This window comes from Eucalyptus grandis, chromosome 11, assembly GCF_016545825.1.
Source record: "Eucalyptus grandis isolate ANBG69807.140 chromosome 11, ASM1654582v1, whole genome shotgun sequence".
NCBI lineage: Eukaryota > Viridiplantae > Streptophyta > Magnoliopsida > Myrtales > Myrtaceae > Eucalyptus > Eucalyptus grandis.
This window is the reverse complement of record NC_052622.1, coordinates 43,347,933-43,372,295: the sequence shown is the minus strand read 5'-3', so window position 1 is coordinate 43,372,295 and position 24,363 is coordinate 43,347,933. Positions and strand designations below refer to the sequence as shown.

General features: G+C 39.5%; 2 protein-coding genes across 3 annotated transcripts; one reads left to right on the top strand and one right to left on the bottom strand.

Annotated features, from left to right (window-relative positions):
• The first annotated feature begins 6,503 nt into the window (after nt 1-6,503).
• On the top strand, nt 6,504-10,270 carry LOC104425863 (protein REVEILLE 7). Of its 2 annotated transcripts, none has more exons than XM_010038705.3 (7): nt 6,504-6,942; nt 7,185-7,222; nt 7,884-8,015; nt 8,118-8,229; nt 8,316-8,377; nt 8,551-8,964; nt 9,063-10,270. In XM_010038705.3, the coding sequence occupies exons 2-7, from the start codon at nt 7,211-7,213 to the stop codon at nt 9,306-9,308; spliced, it is 978 nt and encodes a 325-aa protein (XP_010037007.2). In that variant the 5' UTR covers nt 6,504-6,942; nt 7,185-7,210; the 3' UTR covers nt 9,309-10,270. The 2 variants fall into 2 exon arrangements, with proteins under 2 accessions (XP_010037007.2, XP_010037006.2); XM_010038704.3 differs by having other exon boundaries at nt 6,504-7,054.
• A 515-nt stretch (nt 10,271-10,785) lies between these two features.
• Nucleotides 10,786-14,649, bottom strand: LOC104425864 (NAC domain-containing protein 86). Its single transcript, XM_010038706.3, has 3 exons — nt 14,383-14,649; nt 13,968-14,245; nt 10,786-11,350 (listed from the first exon to the last, which is right to left on the bottom strand). The coding sequence occupies exons 1-3, from the start codon at nt 14,537-14,539 to the stop codon at nt 11,078-11,080; spliced, it is 708 nt and encodes a 235-aa protein (XP_010037008.1). The 5' UTR covers nt 14,540-14,649; the 3' UTR covers nt 10,786-11,077.
• Nucleotides 14,650-24,363: the final 9,714 nt, after the last annotated feature.

Below are 24,363 nucleotides of genomic sequence, written 5' to 3'. Positions count from 1 at the left end.
TTGGGCGAAAGAACCCACCATCTCCCATTGACTTCTCTGGTCATTCTATTAGGAATGATTCCATAATGATTCTTCCGTGGTTTTGCTTATGGAAACCTTGTTGCAACTTCTTCTTCCTCTAAATTATAAGATTTAGTGGACTTCTCACGATGTCATTAGCAGGGAATCGCCCACATCTGTATGATCCGTATATTTCATGGACCGCTCAATCAATAGGAATGGCAGACAATCAATCATGTCGTGAAAAAGGGTAACTTTTGTTCTCTTGGTTTGTAGAGTTTTTTTTTTTTTATGACTCGAAAACCGCCGTATAACCGGCAGCTGGGGACGTAAATCCAGGGCGACGCTAGCGCGGGGACCCACATCTCACGGTGCCGCACTTAAGCCGTGCAAATGCGACCGCGGTGACTTGAACCTCCCCCAACTAGAAGAGGGGGAAATGCCTGAACCAACGTGTCCACAGCGGGTGGGTTCTTGGTTTGTAGAGTTCATTACACAAGAAGTTAAAGAAAATTAGTAATATCTCTTCTTGGGTTTGATCATTAGGGCGCCCGATTTATATTAGACCTGTTGACGATATTTATTTCAAAATCTCTCGCTAATAAAAAAATTATATATCTAGCTCCACCTTTGAACTGTTCTAAAATGATGATATGAATGCCTCGGGGGTAATTCTAGTTAGCATGTATATTTATGACAGAAATGATTTTTGAATTTTGACTTAAGCTCCGTTCATTTCGCTAGAAATATAGCGTTTCTAGAAAATAGTTTTCCAATAAACCATTTTCTATGAAAATGTAACTATTTTTCGATATTTGGATAAGATCTGAAAATGAAGTGAAAAATATTTTCCACTATTTGATAAGAAAAATATTTTTTTCAAGAAGTTTTTCTTATTTATTTTTTAAATCGATTTTAATTATTTTTTATTTTAAAAAAAATCAATTTTAAATTATTTTTATTATTTCTCTTTCTTTTTATCATCTTCATTGGTTGGTTGTTGGCGACCAACTAAAGGAGAGCTTCCATTGGCTCGTTGGCCTCGGGCCTCACCAAATCAACAAGCTAGAGGCTCGTGCTTGTCGTTGGTTCATTGGAACGTCGAGCTCGAGCTTGCCATTGAGCTTGAGGCTCACCTATGGCTAGTTGCCAGCCGTAGTCGTGGCTAGCGACTGATTGAAGAAGAAGGTGGAAACAAATTAAAGGAAAAGAGAAAGGAAAAAGCAAAAGAAAAATAAGTAAAAACTCGAATTTTAAGAAGGAGAAAGAAAGAAGGGGAGCTAAAAGGGTATGAAATAAGAGAGAGTAAGAAAAATATTTTCCCTAATTTGAAAAGTGGAAAATATTTTCCTCTCTTTTAGAAGACCTTTAAATGTTTTTCACAACTAATTTATATTTCGTGAAATGAACACCAAAAAATATTTTCTTGAAACTTATTTTCTACGAAATGAACAATACTTCAGTGTGTAATGTAGATCTTAAACTTTGATCTAATGCCTACTTACCTTTTACCAAAAAAAAAAAAATTTGATCTAATGTACAATGTAATCCCTAAACTTTTTAGTTGTTCAATGTAGTCCTTAAACTATTAGTACATATTCAAATTAGTCTTTTGACTTAAATTGATGGAACAATACTGTTTTATGTTTTCACATGGTTCGTGGACTAGCTTGAACATTTACCAAAAGTTCATGGATCATATTGAACAAATAAAAATTTTGGAGATTACATTGAGCATTAAGTCAAAATTTATGAGCCTTATATTATCATCCGTTTATAATAAGTCACGCTCAACAACTTATTCACCTTGATCAGACGAAGCCTTCGCTTTTTCCTAAGGCTAGGAGCATGTGAAGTTTATGATTTTAATGGGTAAACTTTTGCCCACTTCACGCACGCTCCTTGGACATCCCTTCAGTTCTTCTATGCTTTTAGCTTCATTTGTTATGGAAGATTATTTTCTATTATCTTCGCAATTACAAGCAAAGAAATCATAACATTCACTAACTTCACACTCCGTGCTCTATTGATTCGGTCAAATTTTGACTCGCATTTTATTTGAATTGCGAAATTAGGGATGGAAGGGCGCTGAAATTTGTCGACAGCAGGCATTTTTCATTGTAAAAATAATAATAAATGAACATGTAAGCAAAATTTAGGAAATTGACAGTAGCGCGGCGCGGTCGGAGGCAAAGTCATAAATTTCTGCGTACGTAGAAGGAGCGGCTAGATTATAGAAGGCGTTGAAAATCGCCCTTTCGTTTGGGCCCTTGTGGTCCTTTTTTCTGGGCCCATCGAATTTTGGTCATTTCATTTTCATCACTTCCTCTCGCTAACTTTTCTTCGTTGCCCTATCCTCTTTATCCATCTCAACCTTCTGAGCTGAAAGTAAGTTATTAAGTTGCCTAGATGAAAAGCGAAAGTGATAGGGATATTTGGGTTCTCGCAAATTTTATCGGTTCCCCTCGCATATCGACAGTTGGATATCCCATTCTCGAGCTTACTTTCCTTCAAAAATTCTTTTACAAGTACAAATAACGGAAATGGGTACTTTTTCGCACGGGATGAGAAAGCAGGTCGACACATCTTCAATACCGGATCATTTATGACTTGGGACCATGGGTCTTCCGCCATGCATTTCTATGTCTACATGCCTCGTTCCAACCGCATCGAGCGTGCCCCAACAACTCGAAACCTTCCCAATTGGCAGAGTCTACCCATCTTTCGAACTACCTCATCATCATCATTATCGCATCACAAACGTACCTTGACCAACAAATCATGCACAAAAGGAATGAAGCATGAACCAGCGCAAGAAGAGCAAATGGCAGAGTTACACGCGAACGCTAGAGATGGAGGAATAGAATGGTGGGGGCACGAGAAGGTGCTGAGGTGGGGGAGGATGGGCTGGAGCGGCACCAGAATCCTGGAGCAGAAGATTAATAAAAAAGAGAGAGAGAGCTCAGCGGATCTATCTCGCCAGATCTGGATTGTGCCCGTATCGATCTCTTGGCTCACAACTTTCTTGGGATTTCTTCATCTCTCTCTTTTTCTCAGCCGCGCAAATATATATTTTGCCCCTTTTTTATTTTTCTTTTAAAATTACTGATATATATTTTTTTCTCTCTTCCTCTTTACTTTTTGCCCTTTTAGGCCAGAAAATCACTGTCGCAGCTCCTGACACAACAAATCCCGCGCAACCCGACGAAAGCGAGCCCGCAATCTGACCTGTACATTTTTTACTCCCCCCACCATGGGAAATAATGGGAATTATTTTCGCAACAATGCGAAGAAAAGACGCGCAAAACATTAGTGGATTGTACATGGACATGGAGAATTAGATTCTGACCCATCATACGAAATGTTCTCACGGATCCAACTTCGCCTTCCGTGGATATGGATTCAAAGTGCTGAAACAAATGGAGCTCCCGAAATTCGATACCTCACTCTAGTCGTCGTGCCGTATATAATCAATAATTCAAATATTGAAATACCGTCACAGCATTGGTTAAAAATCATTCATTTTTCAGGAAAAAATAATGATGAAAGATGAGAAGCTACAGGCTTGGGAGGTGGGGAAGCGTGGGGTCACGGAATCCCGGACGCGAATATCTTACGAAAGGTCCTCTCCGCCTCACATTTCGATGACCTCGGCTTGGCGGATGAGGGGAAGGGGCACGTGGCAGCAACCCGGGAAGGCGTCGCTTCTTGTGGCCTCCATTTTTTCATTTCTTAATTCTCTTTTTTTTTTATCTTGGGAATTTTGGGGCTGGCGTTATCGATTTTAGGTGGTGGGGGCGACTGAAGTTTGTCTCCACCAGAAAAATGCCTCCCCTCCCCCTTCCCTTCCCCCCCTAAAAAAATGGCAAGTGCTGTTCACTGTTGATCTCGCGTCGCATGATTGGCCCCAAAAAGGAAAGCGAAAACAAAAGAAGGATCCCCCAAAATTAGTTATTGCCGACTTTTTGTACTTCCTTCATTGGATTTTTGGTTGGGACTTGCCTCCGCCGGGATGTTATAGGTAACCATCATGACGGATGCCATTCGAATTCACGTGTTTTGCAGTTGAGGATAGCGCTGGTCATGGGGAGGAAATCGGTAAAAGTGTTATCCCATTCAGGGTTGGCAGTTGGGTTCCTGCGCCCGTGCCATTGAATGACGTGATAAAGTTGTGTAAACGGGAGGATGGAGGAAATCTATAGAATGATGGATTTTTCTTGAATTTTGAGGACTCCACGTTTCATGAACTACTCATTAGATTATTTTCACTCGAGATAAAAGAAGGAAACGAGGAGAAAAAGAGAAATCAACGAGAGCTTCCCGGATTGGAGAAAGAATAAATAATGGATTTGTCCGAATGGGCATGATGATGCATTTGCGTTTCCTAAGGCATATGGAGAAATCATTCCGATGCCTCCGTGGATGAACCTTTGCGTTTTTCCGTCCACCCAATCTTCGAGAAGCACACGGACGTAAAGAAAACAAAAAGCGAGCGTGTGCTCGGCTCGGGGGCTTCCAGGGGCCGCGAGCTGAGCGGAGCGCGGCGCGGCGCGGGTGGCGTGCGGCGGCGGGGCACCGACGTGGCAGAAAAAGCGTAGCGCAAAGCATGGGAGGGAAGGGCGGGGGCCACCACCTCTCTCTCTCTCTCTGCTGCGATGGGCGTCATACAATCTGCCACTTGGCCAGCCGTGGTTGTGCCGTCACTCCTTGTTTTCCTGTTGGCCCTTCGCGATCCTCCCCCGATTTTTTTGCTGCCGCCCCACTTCCTCTCCTCTTCTTTCTTCTTTGGGCCTCTCACTTTGTGCACTGAAATGGAATTTCCTTTATTTTATTTTATTTTTAATATCACTATTTTTTTTTTTAAATTGATATATTTATAATAAATTTATTTCAAACTAATACAAACATGACAAATTTATTCTTGGTTAATTTTAATTAAATTGAATTAAAATTAGTAATACATCTTTGATAAACATATGGTAAAATCCAAACTTATATATCCATCTATTGTCATGTGTAATTAAATTTAGTGATTTAAAGGTAAAATTCAGCGAAATCTGATAGAGAATAAATTTATCACATGTGTATTCATTTAGAGTAAAAAATGATGATAATTGTGAAAAGAGCCTTATTAATTTTTATTGAGTTTTTAATAGATTCTTTATAATTGGAGCAACCTTGCAACCATAAAATATTGTAGCAACTTTTAGAAATTTGCCTTGTTCGGCGTTCTAAGCTCTTATGATTTTAAATTATAGATTACCAAAAAATTAATTGCATCAGGAGATGTCTCATTTAACAATTATATGTTTTTCATAAAAGAGCTAAATGGATTGAAAAATGTGGATTTCTTGTTGTACAAGACTCTCATTGTACAAGGCTAGTTGAGGTGTACAATTTGAAAAAACCATAACTGCTCAAGGGGAATATTTCAAATAGTCAAATGATGTCAATGAATGCACATGTCGACTTCATGTCCCCATCCCATTAAGTGCCTCGATATAATGTTTTTTGCCAATATCCAAGTACAAATTAGTCGGATTCATAACAGAGTTGCGGGGTTCACACGACACTAGTTGAGTACCTCCCAATGAAAAATAAAAGATTGTTCTTTATTTTCCCTCTCTTTTCTATCACGTTTTATAACACTATTTGAATTTAAGAAAATGTCGAAAATATTTTATATGAATCGACGCTTCGGTTGGTATTTACATACTCGAAAAATTTAGGGTCTTTCGAGTTCAAGAAAGTCAATTTTGACAAGTTCAATTGATTAAGTCATAAACATGCTAATTAGACGGAACTCTCGATTTACCGTCGCCGGCCGTACACCGAAGCCTGTCCTACCGTCCCCGGCTCACCCCACGAGCCGCCGCGCGAGGCTCCAGACGAGAGCGAGTGGCCAGCACGGCGAGTACGCAGCGAGCCCTTCTACTCGCGCGTGGAGGCCGACAATCTCCGTCTCCAACGTTAAAGCGATGAAAAAAATCTGGCCACGCATTTTGTTCCCCACACCCCACAAAATCCTCTATCCTCGCCTAACTATCTTCTCATATCTCCTCGTATCTTCCACAGAACCCCACCCAATAATCATAATAAAACACCAAAATATATATAAAAAAAAAAAAAAAAAACGAATTTGTTAACGAATGTCACTGAACACCACCAACGAATCGACTAAACAAAGAAAAAAAAATTGACATTTTTCGGTGCTCTGCTTTCATTATGTTACCCAAAAAATCAAATATCTAAAAAGCGAAAGGATTTTTAATTGACTATGCTTAACGAGGGAGGGGAAAACAAATAAACAAATCCCGGGGAAGCGCCCAGCGAACAGACCGGAGGCCAGGTGTGAAGAATAGGTGGACGGGAGGCGGGGAAGCCCCCGCGGCTCGCCACGTGTCCCACCCTCCCGTGCATTCTCAGCCACAAGGTGCTCCCTCCTTCTGGAATTTTCCACCCCCGCATTAAATCATTTTTTTATTTCCGGGATGGGGAAAAAATCCGGAGGCACCACCCCAAGCTTTTCTTCCCCCAAAAATCTGACGTGTCCCTCCTCCGCTTTTCTGCGCATCGCCCCCTCCAAAACCGTGCTCGGTTTCTCCATTCTTCTCCTCCATTCCCTCCTCCTCCTCCTCCATCTTCTTCGTCTTCGTCGTTGCAGAGCTTCCGATTTCTCCCTTCTCTTCTCGCGCGCGGCTCTGCGATTGCCTTCGGCTTCGGGCACCGTTGTCGGCGTTCCCTTTTTTTGACCGTCCGTCGAACGTTCTAGAAGGCTTCCTGGTCTCTCCGAGAGAGGCGGGACCCTGTCTCCGTTCCTGCGGATTTGGAGTGAAATCTGATTCCAAGGGGAGCTTTTCGTCGCTCGCTGAGGCGGTTTTCTTTTGGGGGGGGGAGAAAATCCGATTCGAAGGAACCTTTTTGGTTTTCTTTTGGCGCTCGGTAAGTGCGTGCTTGGATGGACTTTGATTCGGCTCTTTTCTCAATGCGGCGAGCGAATGATTTTGAGTTCGATAGCGGGGGCTTTATTTTGAGAATCTCGAATCGCGTGGCCGTGAGTGTTCGATAGATCTGCGGAATATTTTCCGTCGGTGTTTTTTATTTTTTATTTTTTTTTATTGCGTGGTGTTCTGGAATTTGGTCTCAATCAGGTGCCGGTGTTGTTTGTTTCTTTGTCTCCTCAGGGCACCGGTTCGGGAGTTTGGCTGCAATGGCTGGTGAGGTAAGCAACGCTTGAGTCAAAGCTCGAAGCTCTTACCATTTTTTTTTTTTTTTTTTCTGAATATGTTTTGAGGACAAACTAGTTTTGGATTTTGGGGGAAGAATTAATAAGCTTATATCAGAAAGCAGAGAATGAATAGGGAAGTAGCTTCGTTTGTGGAGAGTATAGGTTTATGCTTATCTCATTTTCACCGAGACGGCCTGTTGTAATTTGATGGTGTATCTGTAATCTCGTGTTTCAAATTCAGGGTTCGCCTGAAACTATTGGTTATGTTGAGTTCAATTCATGGTTTTGCTTTATCTCTAATCCCGTTTGTCCGCGAGTTGGATATAAATACACCAGACGTTTGAAAGCGGTGACTTGAGTTGATCAATGAGAGGAGCTCTGTATTTGTCTTTAAATTTCTCATTAAGTGGTTACCATCCGTCGTGGCAATCGTACTTCAATTCGTCTGGCTAGCTTAAATGGTACTCTTTTTGGGCATGTGTTAGCCGGAAGTTCATTTGTGTGATCTGAGTAGCGAGATTGTCGAAATTGGCAACTCCCCCTATTTCCTTTTCCATTTTTGTGTTTATCTGCGATTCTCTGTTCCTTTGCATCCTAATGTTAATGAGTTCGTCAATCAGGAATCTTCATCCTAATTTGTTCAAAGTGGATATAGGCACAGAATGAGGTTGCAGTATCAAGTGCCTTGTTCACCGTTCCCAATCGTCCTTCCAAAGTTGGGTCACAATTGGAAGCTGTGGATAATCTGAAAGAGTTGCAGGTCCTGGAAAATGACCAGACACCTAAGGTAGTTTCATTCAGAAGTTACTTTTGTTGCATTATCAATAATGTTTTCCCAGGAACGGCACTTTTAATTGGTTTTGACCTAGTTTCTTTATGTATCTGTTAGGTGAGGAAGCCTTACACCATCTCCAAGCAAAGAGAGAAATGGACGGACGAAGAGCATGAGAGGTTCCTTGAAGCTTTGAAACTGTATGGCCGCGGTTGGCGTCAGATAGAAGGTATTATTTCTATATGCCTCTTTTATCTTCTGAATCTGCAATTTGTAGATTAGTTTTCCAGTGTATTTACTAGTGCACGTATGCAGAGCATGTAGGAACCAAAACTGCAGTTCAGATACGAAGTCATGCCCAAAAGTTCTTCTCTAAGGTGGAAAGCTCATGTTTCAGTTTGTAATTTGTTTGTGAAAGTGCATGCAAAGGTTTTAAGCCTTGGCCATTGGAAAACTCTAATTGAGAATACATGTATGTGTTTGTCTTTTCTCCCTTGGAATAAGTGATCACTGCTTAAGAATTTTGGTATGCTGGTTTCCCTTCTTCCAGGTTGCTCGCGGGGTAAGTGGCAGCAGCGAGGGTGTGATTAAACCAATCGAAATACCTCCTCCACGGCCAAAGCGGAAGCCAATGCATCCATATCCGCGCAAATCTGTCGATTCAAAGGAGGTGAAACTGTCCTATCAACAAGAGAGGTCTCCATCTCCAATCTCTTCGGTAGCAGATGAAAACACTGGATCTCCTACTTCAGTTTTGTCTGCTCATGGTTCAGACATGCTGGGATCAGCATCTTTGCATCAACAAAACAGATGCTCTTCACCGACTTCATGTACCACTGATGTACCCTCTATTGGTCTAGCTGTAATTGAGAAGCAACCTGAAATATTCAAAGAAGAAGATAAAGGCTGTCTCTCCTCAACTCAGATGCCCAGTGGCTTGACCTTGGGAAATTTACCTTCAATGGTACAGTAAAATCTCAGCTTATAACTAGTTTACATCATTCTTAGATGACTGCGGGATTGTGACTTTGTTTTTTGTGATCTTGATCGTAACTCTTCCAGAATTGTGATTTAAGTTCAAAAAACACTTCATCTCCTGAGGAAATTGGAGGCACTGAAGCACCCTCCATCAAGCTCTTTGGAAGGACAGTTTTGGTCACTGAAATCCAAAAACCAGATCATCAAGAAGGGGCATTAAAAAATCACCTGCGCAGAAGACTGGTGAAGACGATTCAGTTACTGAGGATGAGGGACTGGGTAAACCTCTATCTTCAGAAGAATTTGACATGCAGTTGTCTCTTGGACTAGCTTGTGGTAACAATGGATTCTTGCACTCTGGTGCCCATGCTGCCACTGCCATGAAACTTCAGAAAGAGGATGTTGAATCTTCACGGTTTACTTCTGATTGTTTCTTGCCATGGTGGCCTTTGTACCAAGGTCCACCATTCATCTATGTGACACCATCTGACTCAACCTTGATTCAAGGACCTTTAGATTCTCACGAGGATCAAAAGATGGAAGTAGAGGAAATTATCAAGGAAACATCCAGCGAAACAAACACGGTAGCTAAGAAAACAGAAGGATACGGTGATAATAATGTAGAAAACAATGCGGATGGTGTTTTTCCCAAGTGCCAAAACACTTGGAGCGGAGAACTCACCCTGGTGACTGCAAGAAGGGTTTTGTGCCTTACAAAAGATGCTTAGCAGAGAGAGATGTCAAGTCTCCTGTAATTGTTTCTGAAGAACGTCAGGCACAAAGAACCAGGGTGTGTTCATAACACTGCCTACTCAGGTAAGACACGAGCTTATCTGGTAGCATAGAACCTGTTTATAACTGATCCGCATGATTCTTGGACTCCCTCTGCTCCGCAATTGTGTAATATTCCTCTACATACGAGGGGGTAAGGAGACGAAGTACGCATAATTATTTTTAACTTCTAAGTTAAGCATGTCCAATTATTTCGAAAGAATGATTGGAAGATGTACGTGCTGTCTGTACCAGCCAGAGCCTCATCATGATCTTCTGACCTTTTCCTTGATCTTTAAGTAATTGTAACCTTTATTGCTAAAAGCATCTCCTCTTTTGGGTTTTAGAAACGGTTACTACGATTTTGTAAATCTTGGACTGAATTTTTGTTTATCATTTTTTGACGGAATAAGACTCCGTTTATTCGAAACCAGTCATGTGTTTATGCTTCAGCTCAAGATTTTAGAGACTCATTTTGACTTTAATTCTCTATACAATTCTGGCTCTGATGTCATTAGTTATAGTTCTTTTGAGCTTCTTGCTGGGCATTTCATGCTACATATTTTCACCATCTCCAGATGTTTGATGAAAGCGACGCGATCTTCATATATCATCTTTCATTCTATATAAGAAACTGGTATGACATGCTCGCATTTTGTAGTTAAAACCTAAGTAGTATTTTTGTGAGATGGCGCAAAAAGCAGAGACATTCGTATTGGCCGGTACGACCTAGACCGAGTGATCTTAGCCACTTCACATGCTTTGGGTGAGACCCATTCGATTCAGATTATTTGGTTCATCGTAGATTTACAGCCTCGGGCAAGATTTCATCCGGAAACCTATGACTTGCCGATGTTCTGCGTCGACTAATGTCGTTTTGGGATTACTTGTCTGGGTCTTAGCCTCTTCGTAGTTCTCTTTACCTTCTTCCTTGCGTTGAATTTCTCCAAAATTTTGTCCCATTTATCGTAGTGTTCCAGTAAGAGATGGGCCATTCACATGAGAAACCATTGCTGGCAGACCAAGACGTCAGGCCTTGATCCAATTCCAACCCATCATTTCGATGTATCCCCTTACATAATAGTGGCAACAACCATCAACGTGCGAGTCGCTCTCGACCTCGCTACGGGGAAAACGAATTCGAACCAAAAGGGAATTAGCGTGTGGCAACAACTTGTACTCCCCAAAGGTAAGAAGCTAGGTAGAAGAAAGATTTACAAATCACTTGGCTTATTATGTATGAGTGAAGTAATGCTCGTCGCGTTATTCACCGCCAACCGTGTACCGATGTGGATAACTCAGCCTTCCAACTTGTGAATGCCTTCCTGTTAGAGCGTAGAGACTTCTTCTGATCCATCCCTTGGAGCAGCGTTGGATGAATACCACGCGTCGTCCGTGATGAACTGCATCCAAGAGTCGTCCTTTTCCTCCTCGTCCATGCATGAGGACTGCCCGAGGAGCGCGTCGGGCGACATCGTCTCGTAGTCATTCATCAACCCCTGCGAGGTCTCTATGGAGGCCAAGTTGGATTGCCCAGCTGGCTCTTCCACTTCAGTGCATATCCCGTTTTTCTTGAACACGCGGCACAATGCGTAAGAATCCTGAATGAACAAACAGAGATTTGCAAGCTCAGAAAAAGGTATGCTAATCTCTTTTAACGATGCACATGAGCTTGGCTTACATATACCAAGGGCATCTAATTAATATATGCGTCCATTGACGCACTAACGCTGTTCTTTCCTCGAAGATTAAACACTAAATAGAAATTTCTCCCATCCATTGGCTGAGGATATGATTGAAATCTTTTCTTTCCATGTTCACGATCTATTGGACTGAAATGTTAGAAAATTTTGAGAAGGAAAGACCTGACGCCATACAAAACTCCAATAGTATTTCACAATAAAAGTTCCAGGCAAATATTCAAATTAAAGGTCAAAAGAAAGGGGGTGTTTTCTTTTATATGAAAGACGCAAATATTTCATAAAAAAGTACTAGCAAAAATACAAATGAAAGGTCAAAAGGCAGGTTAGTTGGACAGAAAGATGTGAGCTATTTTCATGGGGAGAAGCGAAAAGTTAAAGAGAATGTACAAAAATTAAGAAGCCTCGCCATACAACATCTTCGGATTCTCTGAGGAAGTACTTATGTCTTATTGCTGTATCTGTTTGTATGTACTCGATGTTAACGATAGTTTTCTAATACCATCTAATCTATTTAGAAATTCAAGCATATCAATTGGTTTGTTGCTTTGTTCATCCACCTCCATAAGTGTGCAGGAAATCAACTCGTTTCTGGTGTGTTGCTCCTAGATCTAATGGCAAACGCACATGTGCCGTAACATGTATAATCTACTGTGCAGAGTCTTGTTTTTTGGTCCATGAAGAATAAAGTGTAAAGCAACCGACACCTAGTTACGTCAAGAAAAGCGATGTGAACATGCACTTTAACCTTAGGGGGAAAAGAGAGATTTAAAAAGAAAAAAAAAATAGAGATCTAGAGACAAAGAATCTACAATTGAGATCAAAGAATGTAAGGAAAAGATGAAAGAACCCAATTATTAAATTCCAAGTCTCGACGAGGTTGGGTCATATGAAGGACCCTACTTTTGTCTCACTTGCTGGAGAAGACAAAAGTGAAGGTTAGACTTCGTCACTTAAGAGAGATGCTGACAAGTGCAAGGAAGGAATATGATCGAAAGCAAAGACGTGGCAGTAAAGTGAACGGACATCTTTAATTCAAGACGGAAAAGTGGCAAAAGCCGTAGCCCTAGGCGAGGGGTTTTTGGCATGCATCATCTCATGCACTTCCCACGTTACCTACGTTGCGCCAATCGCGAACCCTAAATGCAACTTTAGCTTTGTTTCGGGTCGCTGTTCTTGATGGAAAAAGGAACTAATCAAAAGTGACAACACCTCCTTTTGTTTTCTAGATAGGGCGTGAAACTCAGATCATGGTCCGGGAGAAAATTGAGGAAAAAGATGATCCTGGGTTCAAATTTCGGATATACTTGGCATTTGTTGTGCCAATGCAGTGTTTGGTGCACCAACCTCGTCCGAGTGTACGAGACTGCACAGAAATGTTCATTTAGCCATCTGTGAACTATATATAGAAGAGAAGGACTTATCGTCGCAAGAATGCCATGTTATGCATAAACATAACATTGTGTTTCCAAGATGCTCAACATCAAATGGCCAGGTTTTATGCATATAACAACATTAGCATCTGGCTGCACTTTGCAGAGCTCGAGTGCTGTAGATGTGCAGTTTCAGTGGTTCAAAGGTTGAACAACAGAATTCGAGAAATGAAAGACGAAAATGTGAAATGGTGTAGCCGGGCCTACCCCTGGAGTTACCGAGAACAAAGTCCAAGTGGAGAGATTCTTTCGTATTGGGAGAAATATGTGATTTCTTCTTTTAGTGAAATCTCGATTTTGACTAAATACGGAGTAGAATGTGTAGGGTATGTACTGTGTCCGCAATAAACCCAACTAGTTTTCGTGCATGTTACGCGTGTGAGAGATCGGTTTTCATTCTTTATGCAATGTAGTAGACTAATGATAGAATTTAGTAATTTCAGTTGGGCAGAAAATAATATACTTCACATGCTGCTTCTTCTTTTTCCACCATACAAATTCTTTTCTTTTATTATAAATAGACAGCGAATAAATAGTCTATTATTCTTTGAATAACTGACAATTGCTTGAAATTCAACAAAAAACAAAACGAGAGGAGCATTCTAAGTTTTCTCAAAATAGTGAAGTTGATTATAATAACAATTAAGGAAATTCACCCAATTCGTTTTCTTACTAAATAGTGGGTAGTTAGCTCCTTGCATTAACCTTTTTTATCTTTTTTTCTCGGTCCCATTTTACCCTGCTTTTCTTTTTCCTCTCCTTAAAGCTAAATGAGCTTTACAAATAGAGTAATGAGTGCAAAAGAGTTAAATGGGAATATAAAAGCGAGACAACTAACACCTCCAACCGAAACACATTGATAAATCGAAAGACCTGACCTTTGACGTTTGCAAACATTGAAAACATAATTAGACTCACTTGTTGATTCGAACCTTTAAATCAACACAAGAAAAGTTTCATATTTATAAGCACATGACTATTCACATTTAATAATCATATTGCCGCCATCTTTCTTGATTTTGAGTGCAATTTAGTTTGCATGCAGAAGCTTAATGGCAAAAGGGGTTTGGTTTGATTTCAAGTACCTGAATTCCGGACGTATCCTCGCATTCCTTGTCGTCGAGCCGGTACTCGTGCATCACCCAGTGAGTCCGAATTCCTTGAGGAGCTCGCCCCCGGTAGTAAACCAAAGTCTTCTTCATCCCGATTGGTCGGTTCTGGCACGTCACCCTCCGATCTTTTCCAGTCGACTTCCAGTAGCCGGCGCGCGTCGCTCGGTTGGTCCTGAACCCATTCGGGTACTTCCGATCCCGCGGCCCGAAGAAGTACCATTCGGGGTCTCTGCTGGGAAGAAACGATTTTTCTACAAGAACACAAAGCTGTTGTTAGATTGCGAGCTCGGCGAATGATCAAGACCTGCTTAATTGTACGCATATATCGAATGGCATTCTATCACATTTGATATCTCCATTGATCTGTTCGAGAGAGAGGGAGGGAGACCTGCTAATTCCCATGGTTCACATTTGTAGAGATCAACCTCAGGAATGATGTCGAGCTCGATCTCTAGGCCATTGATCTTCCTCTTGAGATAATAGTTGACGAGCTCTTCGTCGGTCGGGTGAAACCTAAAACCGGGCGGCAAACCTACCGGCGCCATTCGTTTTTTTTCTTCTCTCTCTCTCTCTCTCTCTCTCTTTGCGGCTTCTCGTTCAAAGCATTCAACCTCAGTTTCTTCTCCCTCTCTCTCTCTCTCTCTCTCTCTCGCTTTCTTTCTTTCTCTATTCTCTTTTCCCTCTCACCACAACCACCATCATGGTACTTATAAAAAGGATTCAAAATCCCTCCTCTTTCATCTTCTCTCCTTCTCTTTTTCCTCTTGATGGATCGCTTTTTTTCTCTTTACAGATTCTCTTCCCAGACAAACGTTTCGCTCAAGCCCTTTTCTTTCGCAAGACAACGAGAGAGGTTAAAACCGTGCATGCACCGTCCCCACTTCATATTCATTACAAGTCTTGTTATTCATGCACATACAATTCGATAATAGTTACCACCATAGCTTAAAGGTTAAGCCTGATTAGGGTTTGTGTGTTTGTTCAATGCCAGCATATGATACTCATTAAGCGCACATTAATTACTAATGTTTTTGGCCATCTATGCATTGTACCGAAGGCATAAATGATGGACTAGCGATCCATGTATCTTCTTTGGTTGTAAGTGTCGTGCAAGAGTCGACATGCTCAAATCATATTTTGATTTGTTGATACCCTTTTGGCCAAGTTAAAGCTAATTTATCATGACTCCATGTTAATACCTTACTCATGGGATCGGGGATTGGTCATGAATACATTGCACCTAATTGTATGAGCTCGTGAATATAGCATCATGAGATGAAATCGGATGCGAAGCACGTAAAGAGCAAGGCGAATTACATGGAGTCATAGTTATAACAAAATAATGCTAGAGATATGAATATAATAATATATAATTTTTTTTTTTTTGGTAAGATAGAGGTATGAATATTGGTTCTCAAAATATATCATAATAGATATATCTGATACAAATATATATAGCAAGTTTTTATTGACTATTTGAATGTGGCCCAATTATCTAAAGGATACCCACTTCTAATTTATCAATTTATATACATATATGATATGGGTTTAGATTCTAATTCCTCATGTGCTGGAGAGTGGAGTGTTCCACATGATGATTGAATTGACCAACAAAGACCCATTTGAATCCGTTTTTTAGGTAAAAAGGCACAATCGTCATCGAGAAGAAGAAAGAAGAGATCAGGTCCTCTTTCTTTTCTTTTTTTTCTTCTTTTTCTTTTTCGGAATTAATTAACTTTCTCACTTTTTCTTTACTTCTCCTAACTTTCTACGTCATAATTGCTTAGCAAGATGATGAGTCCTATCTCTTTTTGGCTTCGAGACTTGCTTTACTTTCTGAAGACCTCCCACAGTCTCTCTCTTTTCTCTCTTTATTTTCCAGGGCTTTTACTGTGTCCATGGAGCACAAAAAGAGGCCAATTGCATTCGAGATCTCCCCTTTTCTAATCATCAAAAATAAAATTTAACACAAAAAAACAAATAACATTAGATTTGGTCTGTCTTTATTGCACTTTAGGATGTCAGAAACTGTCTGTAACGTGGGTCAATTTCTCTAGTAGTAGATCTAATGTCAGCTCCCTTAAACGGATAAAAGAGAGACAGTGACTAAACATCTGACTGCGCTTTAGTGCCAAGTCTATCATTTCGCATCTTATAATAGAATTAAGCCAAAATCCTAAGTGAGTCGAAAATAAAAGAATCATTACTATAAAAACTCTAAATTAATACATTTATGATAAATTTACTCAGAATTAATTTTTTTTACTATAAAAACCCTAAAATGGTATATTTTGATAAATGCATCATTTGTTAATTTTTGTTAAATTGCTAAATGGGATGATGCGTGGTAATTGACGGGTATACTAATTTTACCCTTTGTTTATTATAGGTGTATCGGCTTATGATTTTTTGCGGTATTAATCTATTTTAACATAAATTAACAGATGTTAAATTTGCCATAAATATACCAATTCTGAGTTTTTTGTGGTATTTCTTCAATAAAAAGAAAAATTAATAACACAAAAACGGGTTTGAGGCTTCGAATCAGCCCTGCTTTGCGTGCTATTAAATGGGCCACGGGAGTCCAAAGAAGAAAATTACTTGGGCCGGGATCGAACAATTGGCTTTTTCAGCCGAAAATCGGAAGACTGAGTCTGGATCTGGATTTAGCCCAACCTGATGTGGGCCGAATTGAACCGAACATCTGAAGAGCAATGGCTGGGCCGAGTTGTCCAATTAAGCAGAACGGCCCTGAACGCGGGCCGCGGCAAGTTACCCGTTGCGATTTCTCCCTTAGCGGCTCGATGCATCTCAAGTGTGGATTTATTGAGGATTTCACGTTCGGCCTTTAGTGGCATGGGAATCAAACTTGTCTAGTGCGTTTTGATCCCCGAACACATTATTCAATTTCTTGACCATTCTTCCAACACGCCGGATTGGTTGCTTTAAGTGGGGCTTAAATTCACAGACGCACTTCTTAATAAAATCACATCGCTCCCGACTCATCCAACGCATTTGTCGTTGGGAGCCTCCCGGATCGTTTAACGAATTCTCACTATTAAGCAATCGGGGGGATCGCCAGGAGAGGATTCCCCTATAAGTTATTCCAGTTGAAGACAAAACTCATCGCCACCATTCCTGGGGATGTAGCGTCGTTTTAATCGCGCAAATCTGCAAACAACTTGTTATGTTACTTTTGTGCATCGTTATGGCTTGGTTTCTTGAAAAGGATCCGACGGCATGCAGCGGTCTTTTTCTTCGTGGGGTACTCCATCGGCCTCGAATTTACCCATTTATAGATAATTCTCTCTGACTTTATTCAACTATAAAAGCAATTGTCAACTTTTACTCTCCGCATCAAATGCCCTTCTCGCATTGCACAACCTAACTTTTGCTCCTCCCCAATCAAAAGACTCGTTCGAAAGGTGAGGACGGTACTTAATTTGAAAATCAAAAATTAAAAACCGATTTTCACTATTTCCCCGAAAAGAAATTCCTTCTCCTATACCCTCTGCACAAAATTTCCATTTTCAAACTGTCTTGAGGAGGGACGTAACTTGTGACTGAAGTTTTGTGATGAATAGGTACTCGTCTTCTCTTTTTGTCGTTTCATCTTCTGTGGTTTATTAGCTCCGTGAGAAACTTTCATTTTAGTATTTATAGTATCGTCCGAATTTGAAAATTGTAACATAACTTTAAATAAATCTGCTTGTCGAAATTCGTATGCTGACAAAATCTCGGGTGTTACGTGGTAAGAAAAGTCAAAAATCGAAATTAAGCAAAAAAAAATAAAAGAAACAAAAGTTTAAGCCGACGCGCGTTTGGTGCTTGCTTTGATTCCTTTCCTTTTGTGGTCATCTTTGCTTTGATTTATTGTGTGTTCGCTTCTTTAAAAAAAGAAAAGATGAGAAATTATTAGAGGAATCAATTTTACATTCGAAGAAGCAAGCCCGAACGAGTAGGTGTTGCGTACGTAATTCGGAATGGAGTTGCCGCCCTCTTTTTTTTAAGGAATTTACTATAGATAAATTCTCGACAAGATTTTGTTTTTTAACAATTTCGACTTTTAAGGGGAGCGAAAAAGGGAAAACTAAGGGTAAGAGGTCCTTATTATATTCTATCTCCACACCCAAACAATAATGTGAGATTGGAATGATGTCCTCTTTGGTAAATTAAAAAAAAAAAGGGTCAAAATGGCCCATGTAATTAAAGCAAGCTTTGCCTGTAGCGGAAGAAGACTACTTGCGACCTAGGATTTAGTGGCTGATCCAAAAATTGCTTTTAGCTCATCTTAGTATTAGTGGCCACCTACGCATCCCGTCATCTCTCACGTCTCGCATATGTTATTAGCTAGGGATAACGAAAACGACCTTAATGGGGAGATGCAGGTGTCGTTCGGGCCACGGGGACAACTCCAATTCAACCCAATTGCCCCAGTTTTCAGAAATTTGTGATCTGTGTATGTACTAGCGAAGGCTCACAAATTCGTATTCCAATGTATCTTAATAGCACTCCGATATCGGTGTTGAGATATGAGATGTCAATTCAATCTGGACATATCAAAAGAAAGGGAAAAAAAAGATGAGTGATGGAAACATTTGATCTGAGCGTGTCAATACTCGAGTCATATTTGGAATCATGAAGAAATAGTTCTTGGACAAAATCACCCATAAAAAAGTCTACATAGGTTCTCATACCATAGATTTATTCGATTGGCATATGATATCATTTAATTTTCTAGGAAAAACAACAAAAGATGTCTTGCCCAGTTAGCTTATACCGACAATAATTTTTGGTCATGCATAATTTCAAGCGCGATAAATGGGTGCATTAGAAAACTGCTTTGCCAAGGCACTTTGGGATCCGAAGTCCTTGGGTAAATGTAAATACCATTTGCTAATTTTTTTGGAAAGTCTTGAGAAGATGATATTGCCATGCCAAAAACCTTTAGCCTAAAGCTGATTCAGAGGTATTTTGAGTTTTGAGTATTTTCATAATGCAAATACAATTTTTTTTTTACTTTTTTTTACTTTTTTTTGGAACAGGAGAAACCAAACAGACCGACAACGGTGCTTGTAACCCCCGGTGACGCTAGCGGGAAACCACCACCCCGACGTCACGCTTAAGTCACCACGCAGCGCTTCGGCCTCTCGCCGCGGGGTTTCGAACCTTGGCCTCCACCGGGGAGAGCCAAGGATCTACCATCCATGCCACCGGCCGGTGGTTAATTTTTTTTTTTTCTACTTTACCCTCACTCAATTTTCATAATTCTGGAAATGTCTCCACTTCATGCAACCTCACTAGTAAGGGTTTAGGCTATCACCAGGGCTAGATCTAGTTGCTGACAAGCTTGTCTAGTGCTAGCCAATGACGCTCAAGTTCACCGGACCTCAGGCAAGGTTGGCTGATAGCCAATTTGGCTCGCCAATGGTTGAGTTCCACCGACAAATAGTTTGACAATTAAAAAAAAAAAAAACTAGCAAAATTTCTTTACCAAGTGCAATTTTTTGCATTACGTGCATTTAAGAAAATCCTTTAATCCTAAACGTTTTTACATTTTCCTATGAAGTTTTCCCTAGAGCCGAAGCAAACGCACCCATAAAGCAAAAAAAGACTTTAGGACAGCTAAAGCTTTGTCCTTTTGGCATTTCTAAGATTGTGAATCTTAGATCCGTGCGCTTCAGTTATTTCGTGAAAATCAAATTAGGGTTTTTCTAGTTACGATCATTTATATAGAAGAAGAAGAGTAAAAGGGATATTGTTTCGATCGCCAAAATATCAGGGAATAGATAGTTGTCATGATGAGCATATTTCCCATTGCATCTTGAATTCCAGCGGCATACTTCGGTTGCTCAATCAAAGAAACTAATCGTGCACCACCATGGGGAAAAAGTCGTACCAAACTAGCATTTCCTTCCTCCCCAGCATCATGATTCGTGGGCGAGCCAGATTTAGCATAGCGGACGCTTTTCATTGTGATCATTAGGCGTCGCGAAGTGGGCATGCGATGCCCCGTGGATCCGATCGATGATCGATGGCGACCGCTATAAAGTCAAAAGACCCCATTGCATTAATTGGCACAAAGCTGCCCCTGCATTGGTAGGCTGCCCAATTGGAGCATGAAATCGCTTTCGCTTTTTCCAAGTCGAGCCCTTTATATTTCATTGGAAAAAATTTTAAAATACACTAAACGCCAATCGACAAGGTAATAAGCCGAGAAGGAAGTTGTATGAAGATACAATGATGAAAGTAGAGTCGCAATTTATTGGAGGTGCATCGTTGTTCGAGTTGGTGTTGAGTAGGAAAAGACGTCATGTGACCTTTGGAAAGCGCCAAAAATAGCTGCCCCATTTTGAATGAGATATTTATTACTAGCTGCTACAATCAATGGACGGGTCTAGATAGACTAATTTGTTATCATAACCCGATCATAAGAATGATGTCATGTGCAGAGTTCCAGTTGAGTTGCCACGGGGCGTAAATAGTATTGTTTGGATTTGCCCATAAGCACCATTCCAGCTCGTAGTTGGCGTTTATTTCTTACTCCATTATTTCGCTTGTAATCGTGTGAAACATGGAAATAGAAAAAAAAAATCAATTTTGTGAAGAAATGCCTTAGAGAAATCGTTAAATGTCCATAACAATGAAAGTATTTGATTTTCAAAATTTGATTGTGCACATCCCAGAGAAAAAGGATTTTTCTAATCCTCTTTATGTATTTAATATTGCAATATCTTTGCATTTATTGTTTAATAAGTGTTCGAGGAACTGTAAAATTCACATAAATTTTTGCCATATTTATCAAAGACTTGAGCAATTTTAAGTTTTTACTGGAAGGTTCATAATTGGTTATTTGCTTGAGAAAATGGAAGAAAAATTATGAAGTCCAAATCAAATTATGAAAGAATTCGAGTCGATTTTTATCGCACCTATTAGGCTGTTGCCTGTGGGCAAACCATAGTGCTCCTGCAGGTTAAAGACCCATTCTAAGGAATGATAATAATTTCTAATGCACTGCTTCCGTTATTTTATGTGTGATAAATGTATTGAAAAAATTCAAATATTTTCTTCTTACGCTTAATTAATGCCGGGAGGCACTCGTTGACGCCACCTTTTTCAATTGATAAAAAACCAAAATTATTAGTGTGATTAAGTTTATGAGTTTCATTTGTTTCATAAAAAATGGATGATTTGAAAAAAAATGATCGTTCGTATCATTTGAAATAATTAGTTAATGAAATATATTTTCATTACAAAAAATTATGTCTAAACATTTTCATATATGATGAAAATATTTTTCATTCACTTATTTTTATTAGCAATACACACGATCATCTTTTTGCAAATCATCAATTTTATGTAAAACAAATAGAGCTTGAACGACGGATACGATGTATATCCAAAGCCTCAAGACATTGCAAATTGGCCCCTAACTAATAGCTAAGTAGAACCGTGAGGCCGTCCAAACCTTCTATTTTAACGGATTCAAACTTGATATCGCTTGCGAGTGACTCGTATAACCGAAAAGGCCGCGTTGATCCTTGCATTGACCTCGACAATTACCTGTCATGCGGTCAAATTTAGTTTTGATGAAATTAAGCTTTCTCAAGGACCATTGGTACTTAAAATATAATAATAAATCTTCGATAAGGTGATGCTGTTGGTTTTTGGCAAGGCAAGTATGCACTTTACCTATCACTCTTAGTATATCTTGGGGGAGGAGAAATGCAAAATAATATCGAGGAGACCTTTGAGCTTAGTGTGTTCATTTTAATGAGATTTGAAAATTTGTGTAAATTCAAGGAATCTGAAAGAAAAAAAATAAGCTTTTGGATTCGAACTTGTTGACCCAGTCAATTCTTTAACTTTATGCGAATAAGTTCACCTAAAATCAATTACTTTATGACTTGATTATTTTATGACGTGCTTCAATCGTTTTAGTTTATTCGGTTCCAAAGCTTGCTTCCTGGTTCAGAAAAAGCATCTGTCGTCCTTAGTTTATTCGAATTGATCACTTTAGTCCCACATACGGCCGAGCATTATATGATCGAGTGCTCTTTTTAAGGTTGTCTTACCGTTCAAGGCATCGGCTTTACTACTAAGTTATTAACGAGAGCTATAAACACCCTCTAGGAAGTAGCCGCCTCCCTCCCGGCGCAAGACGTAAGAGAAAGAATTGGTCCTCTTTTTTTTTTTTTTTTATTAATCGCGCTTTCATAAAGAGCTTAAGCTTTAAATATGGTTGATAATAATCACTTACGTTCAAGATCTAGTTGTTTTGCGAAAAGTGAATAGTTTCTAAAAATTGATCACTTATAATAATTAGTTAATAAAAAATATATTCATCATTAATAACACTTTATGTTTAGATATTTCGACGGAATCCTAGCCGTTTCACGAAAGTTGCACATTTGAAAAATATATTTTTCAAAAATCGATGACTTGTATTGCTTACAAAATGAATAAATGAAAATTATTTTTATCATTCATAAAAATAGTGAAACAAATTATTGTCGGTAATGAAAATATTTTTTATTGACTATTTTTCCAAACAAGATAACCAATCATTTCTTCATAAAAAAGTTTTTCACAAAACAAACGTAGTCTTAGGGTGCGTTTATTTCGCGGAATACATTTTCGGGAAAACATTTTCCTCATTTTTCGGTATTTGGATTGCTTAGAAAAATGAGTCAATGGATTTCTAATCAACGGAAAATATTTTCCTAACAAAGTTTAAATTCAGAAAAATGATTTCCTCTTTGAAAGGAACGAAAAATGTTTTTCAAATCTACAAACAATTGTTCTTATAAAAATATATTTTAAAAAATTGAATTTGAGTTTTAAAAAAAAAAATTTAAATAAAATTTTGAAAACATTTTTAAAATAAAAATAAAGAATTCTAATTTGCTTCTTTTTCTTTTCTTCCTTTTTATTTTTGCTTCTTCTTCACCCGTCACCGGCCACAAGGACGGCCAATGAGTTTTTGCTTCTTCATTTTTTTTTCCGGTGATGAAGTGTGATTATTTTTTAATGGAATACAAACGACAGAAAACATTTTCAATTATATATCACTAAATAAACGAAAACAAACCGTATTCTTGAAAATCCTTTTCATCGAAAAACATTTTCTTTTATCATTGAATTTTCCGTGAAACAAATACACCTTTAATTACACTCTTTTTGCAAATCCCACCATCGTTTGGCCCGGCATATTCTAATTAGACAACTTCCGATGTGGTTTATTTCATTAGCGAAGTATCGCGTAGCTTGCGAGGGAGTGCAAGTTATCGAAGCCGTTGAGAAATGCCTCGTAATCACGATTTTGCAGCCACGTTTTCGTCCTTACGTGCGCTGGCCCTCTCGCTTTTAAACTCCATCGGAAGTTAAGCCGCGCGAGGCACGTTAGGTCGTAGTCAATCCATTTTCTTCTTTTCCTTTTGACTCGATTGGACCCGCTCCGAACGCGTCGCGCGCGTGACACTAGGGAAATTTGACAATACGCGAATTTCACGTCGTCGACTAAAGTCAGTAAGCAGCAAAGATGGGACGTGACCCGTGTTTCAATGCCTGGAAAAGAGGGCCGGCCGCCGCGCAAGGCCATCCGGAACGGTCCCAACCGTCGATCACCGCCGAGATCGGTTGCTGCCGGGCTAATTGGCTGGCGGGTCCGGCTGTGAAATTGGTCCTCTCCTTGCGTTTTTTTTTTTTTTTTTTTTTTTTTTTTTATAAATTTTGGGCAAGTTAGGAACTTAGGACCGGGCAATGGGTCTCGCATTTATTAACCTCCGGGTGGCCTCTTTTTTTTTTTTTTTAAACGGGAGCAGAAAAGGGATAACGAGAAGTCGAGGGGAAATGGTCGTTATAATTGAACTAAATGGAAGAAATTGATAAATACGCGGATAATCGATAGGACAGTTGTCCAATTCGTACCAAAAGCGGCACCCATCGAACCGCTCTCGATCGAAGTCAAGTACGTCCCGCCAACGGTCCGATTTGACTGCTAGGCCACTGCACAACTCGCTTGCCTGCCCAATCAAGTTTGCCTCGAGAATCTTCTCGAAAACATAGTTTCTCTCTCTCCTTTTTTTTTTTTTTTTTGATAATGACATAAATAGAATAAATTGAGGCACAATTTAAGAATTAAATGGAATAATTTAAAAAGTTTAAAAATTACATTGTACATTTAAGGATTATTTGTATCAATTTGTCTTCTTTTATTGGCTCGAGTTTGACCATTCACAGATAAGCATTATATAAAATTATAATATACCTTCTAGTTTTAGAAAGTCAAATCTTTTTTTCCCATTCAGAAAATGCCTTGAGTTACATATTTTGCAAATATGGAAATCCATGATAAATGTGTAAGTCA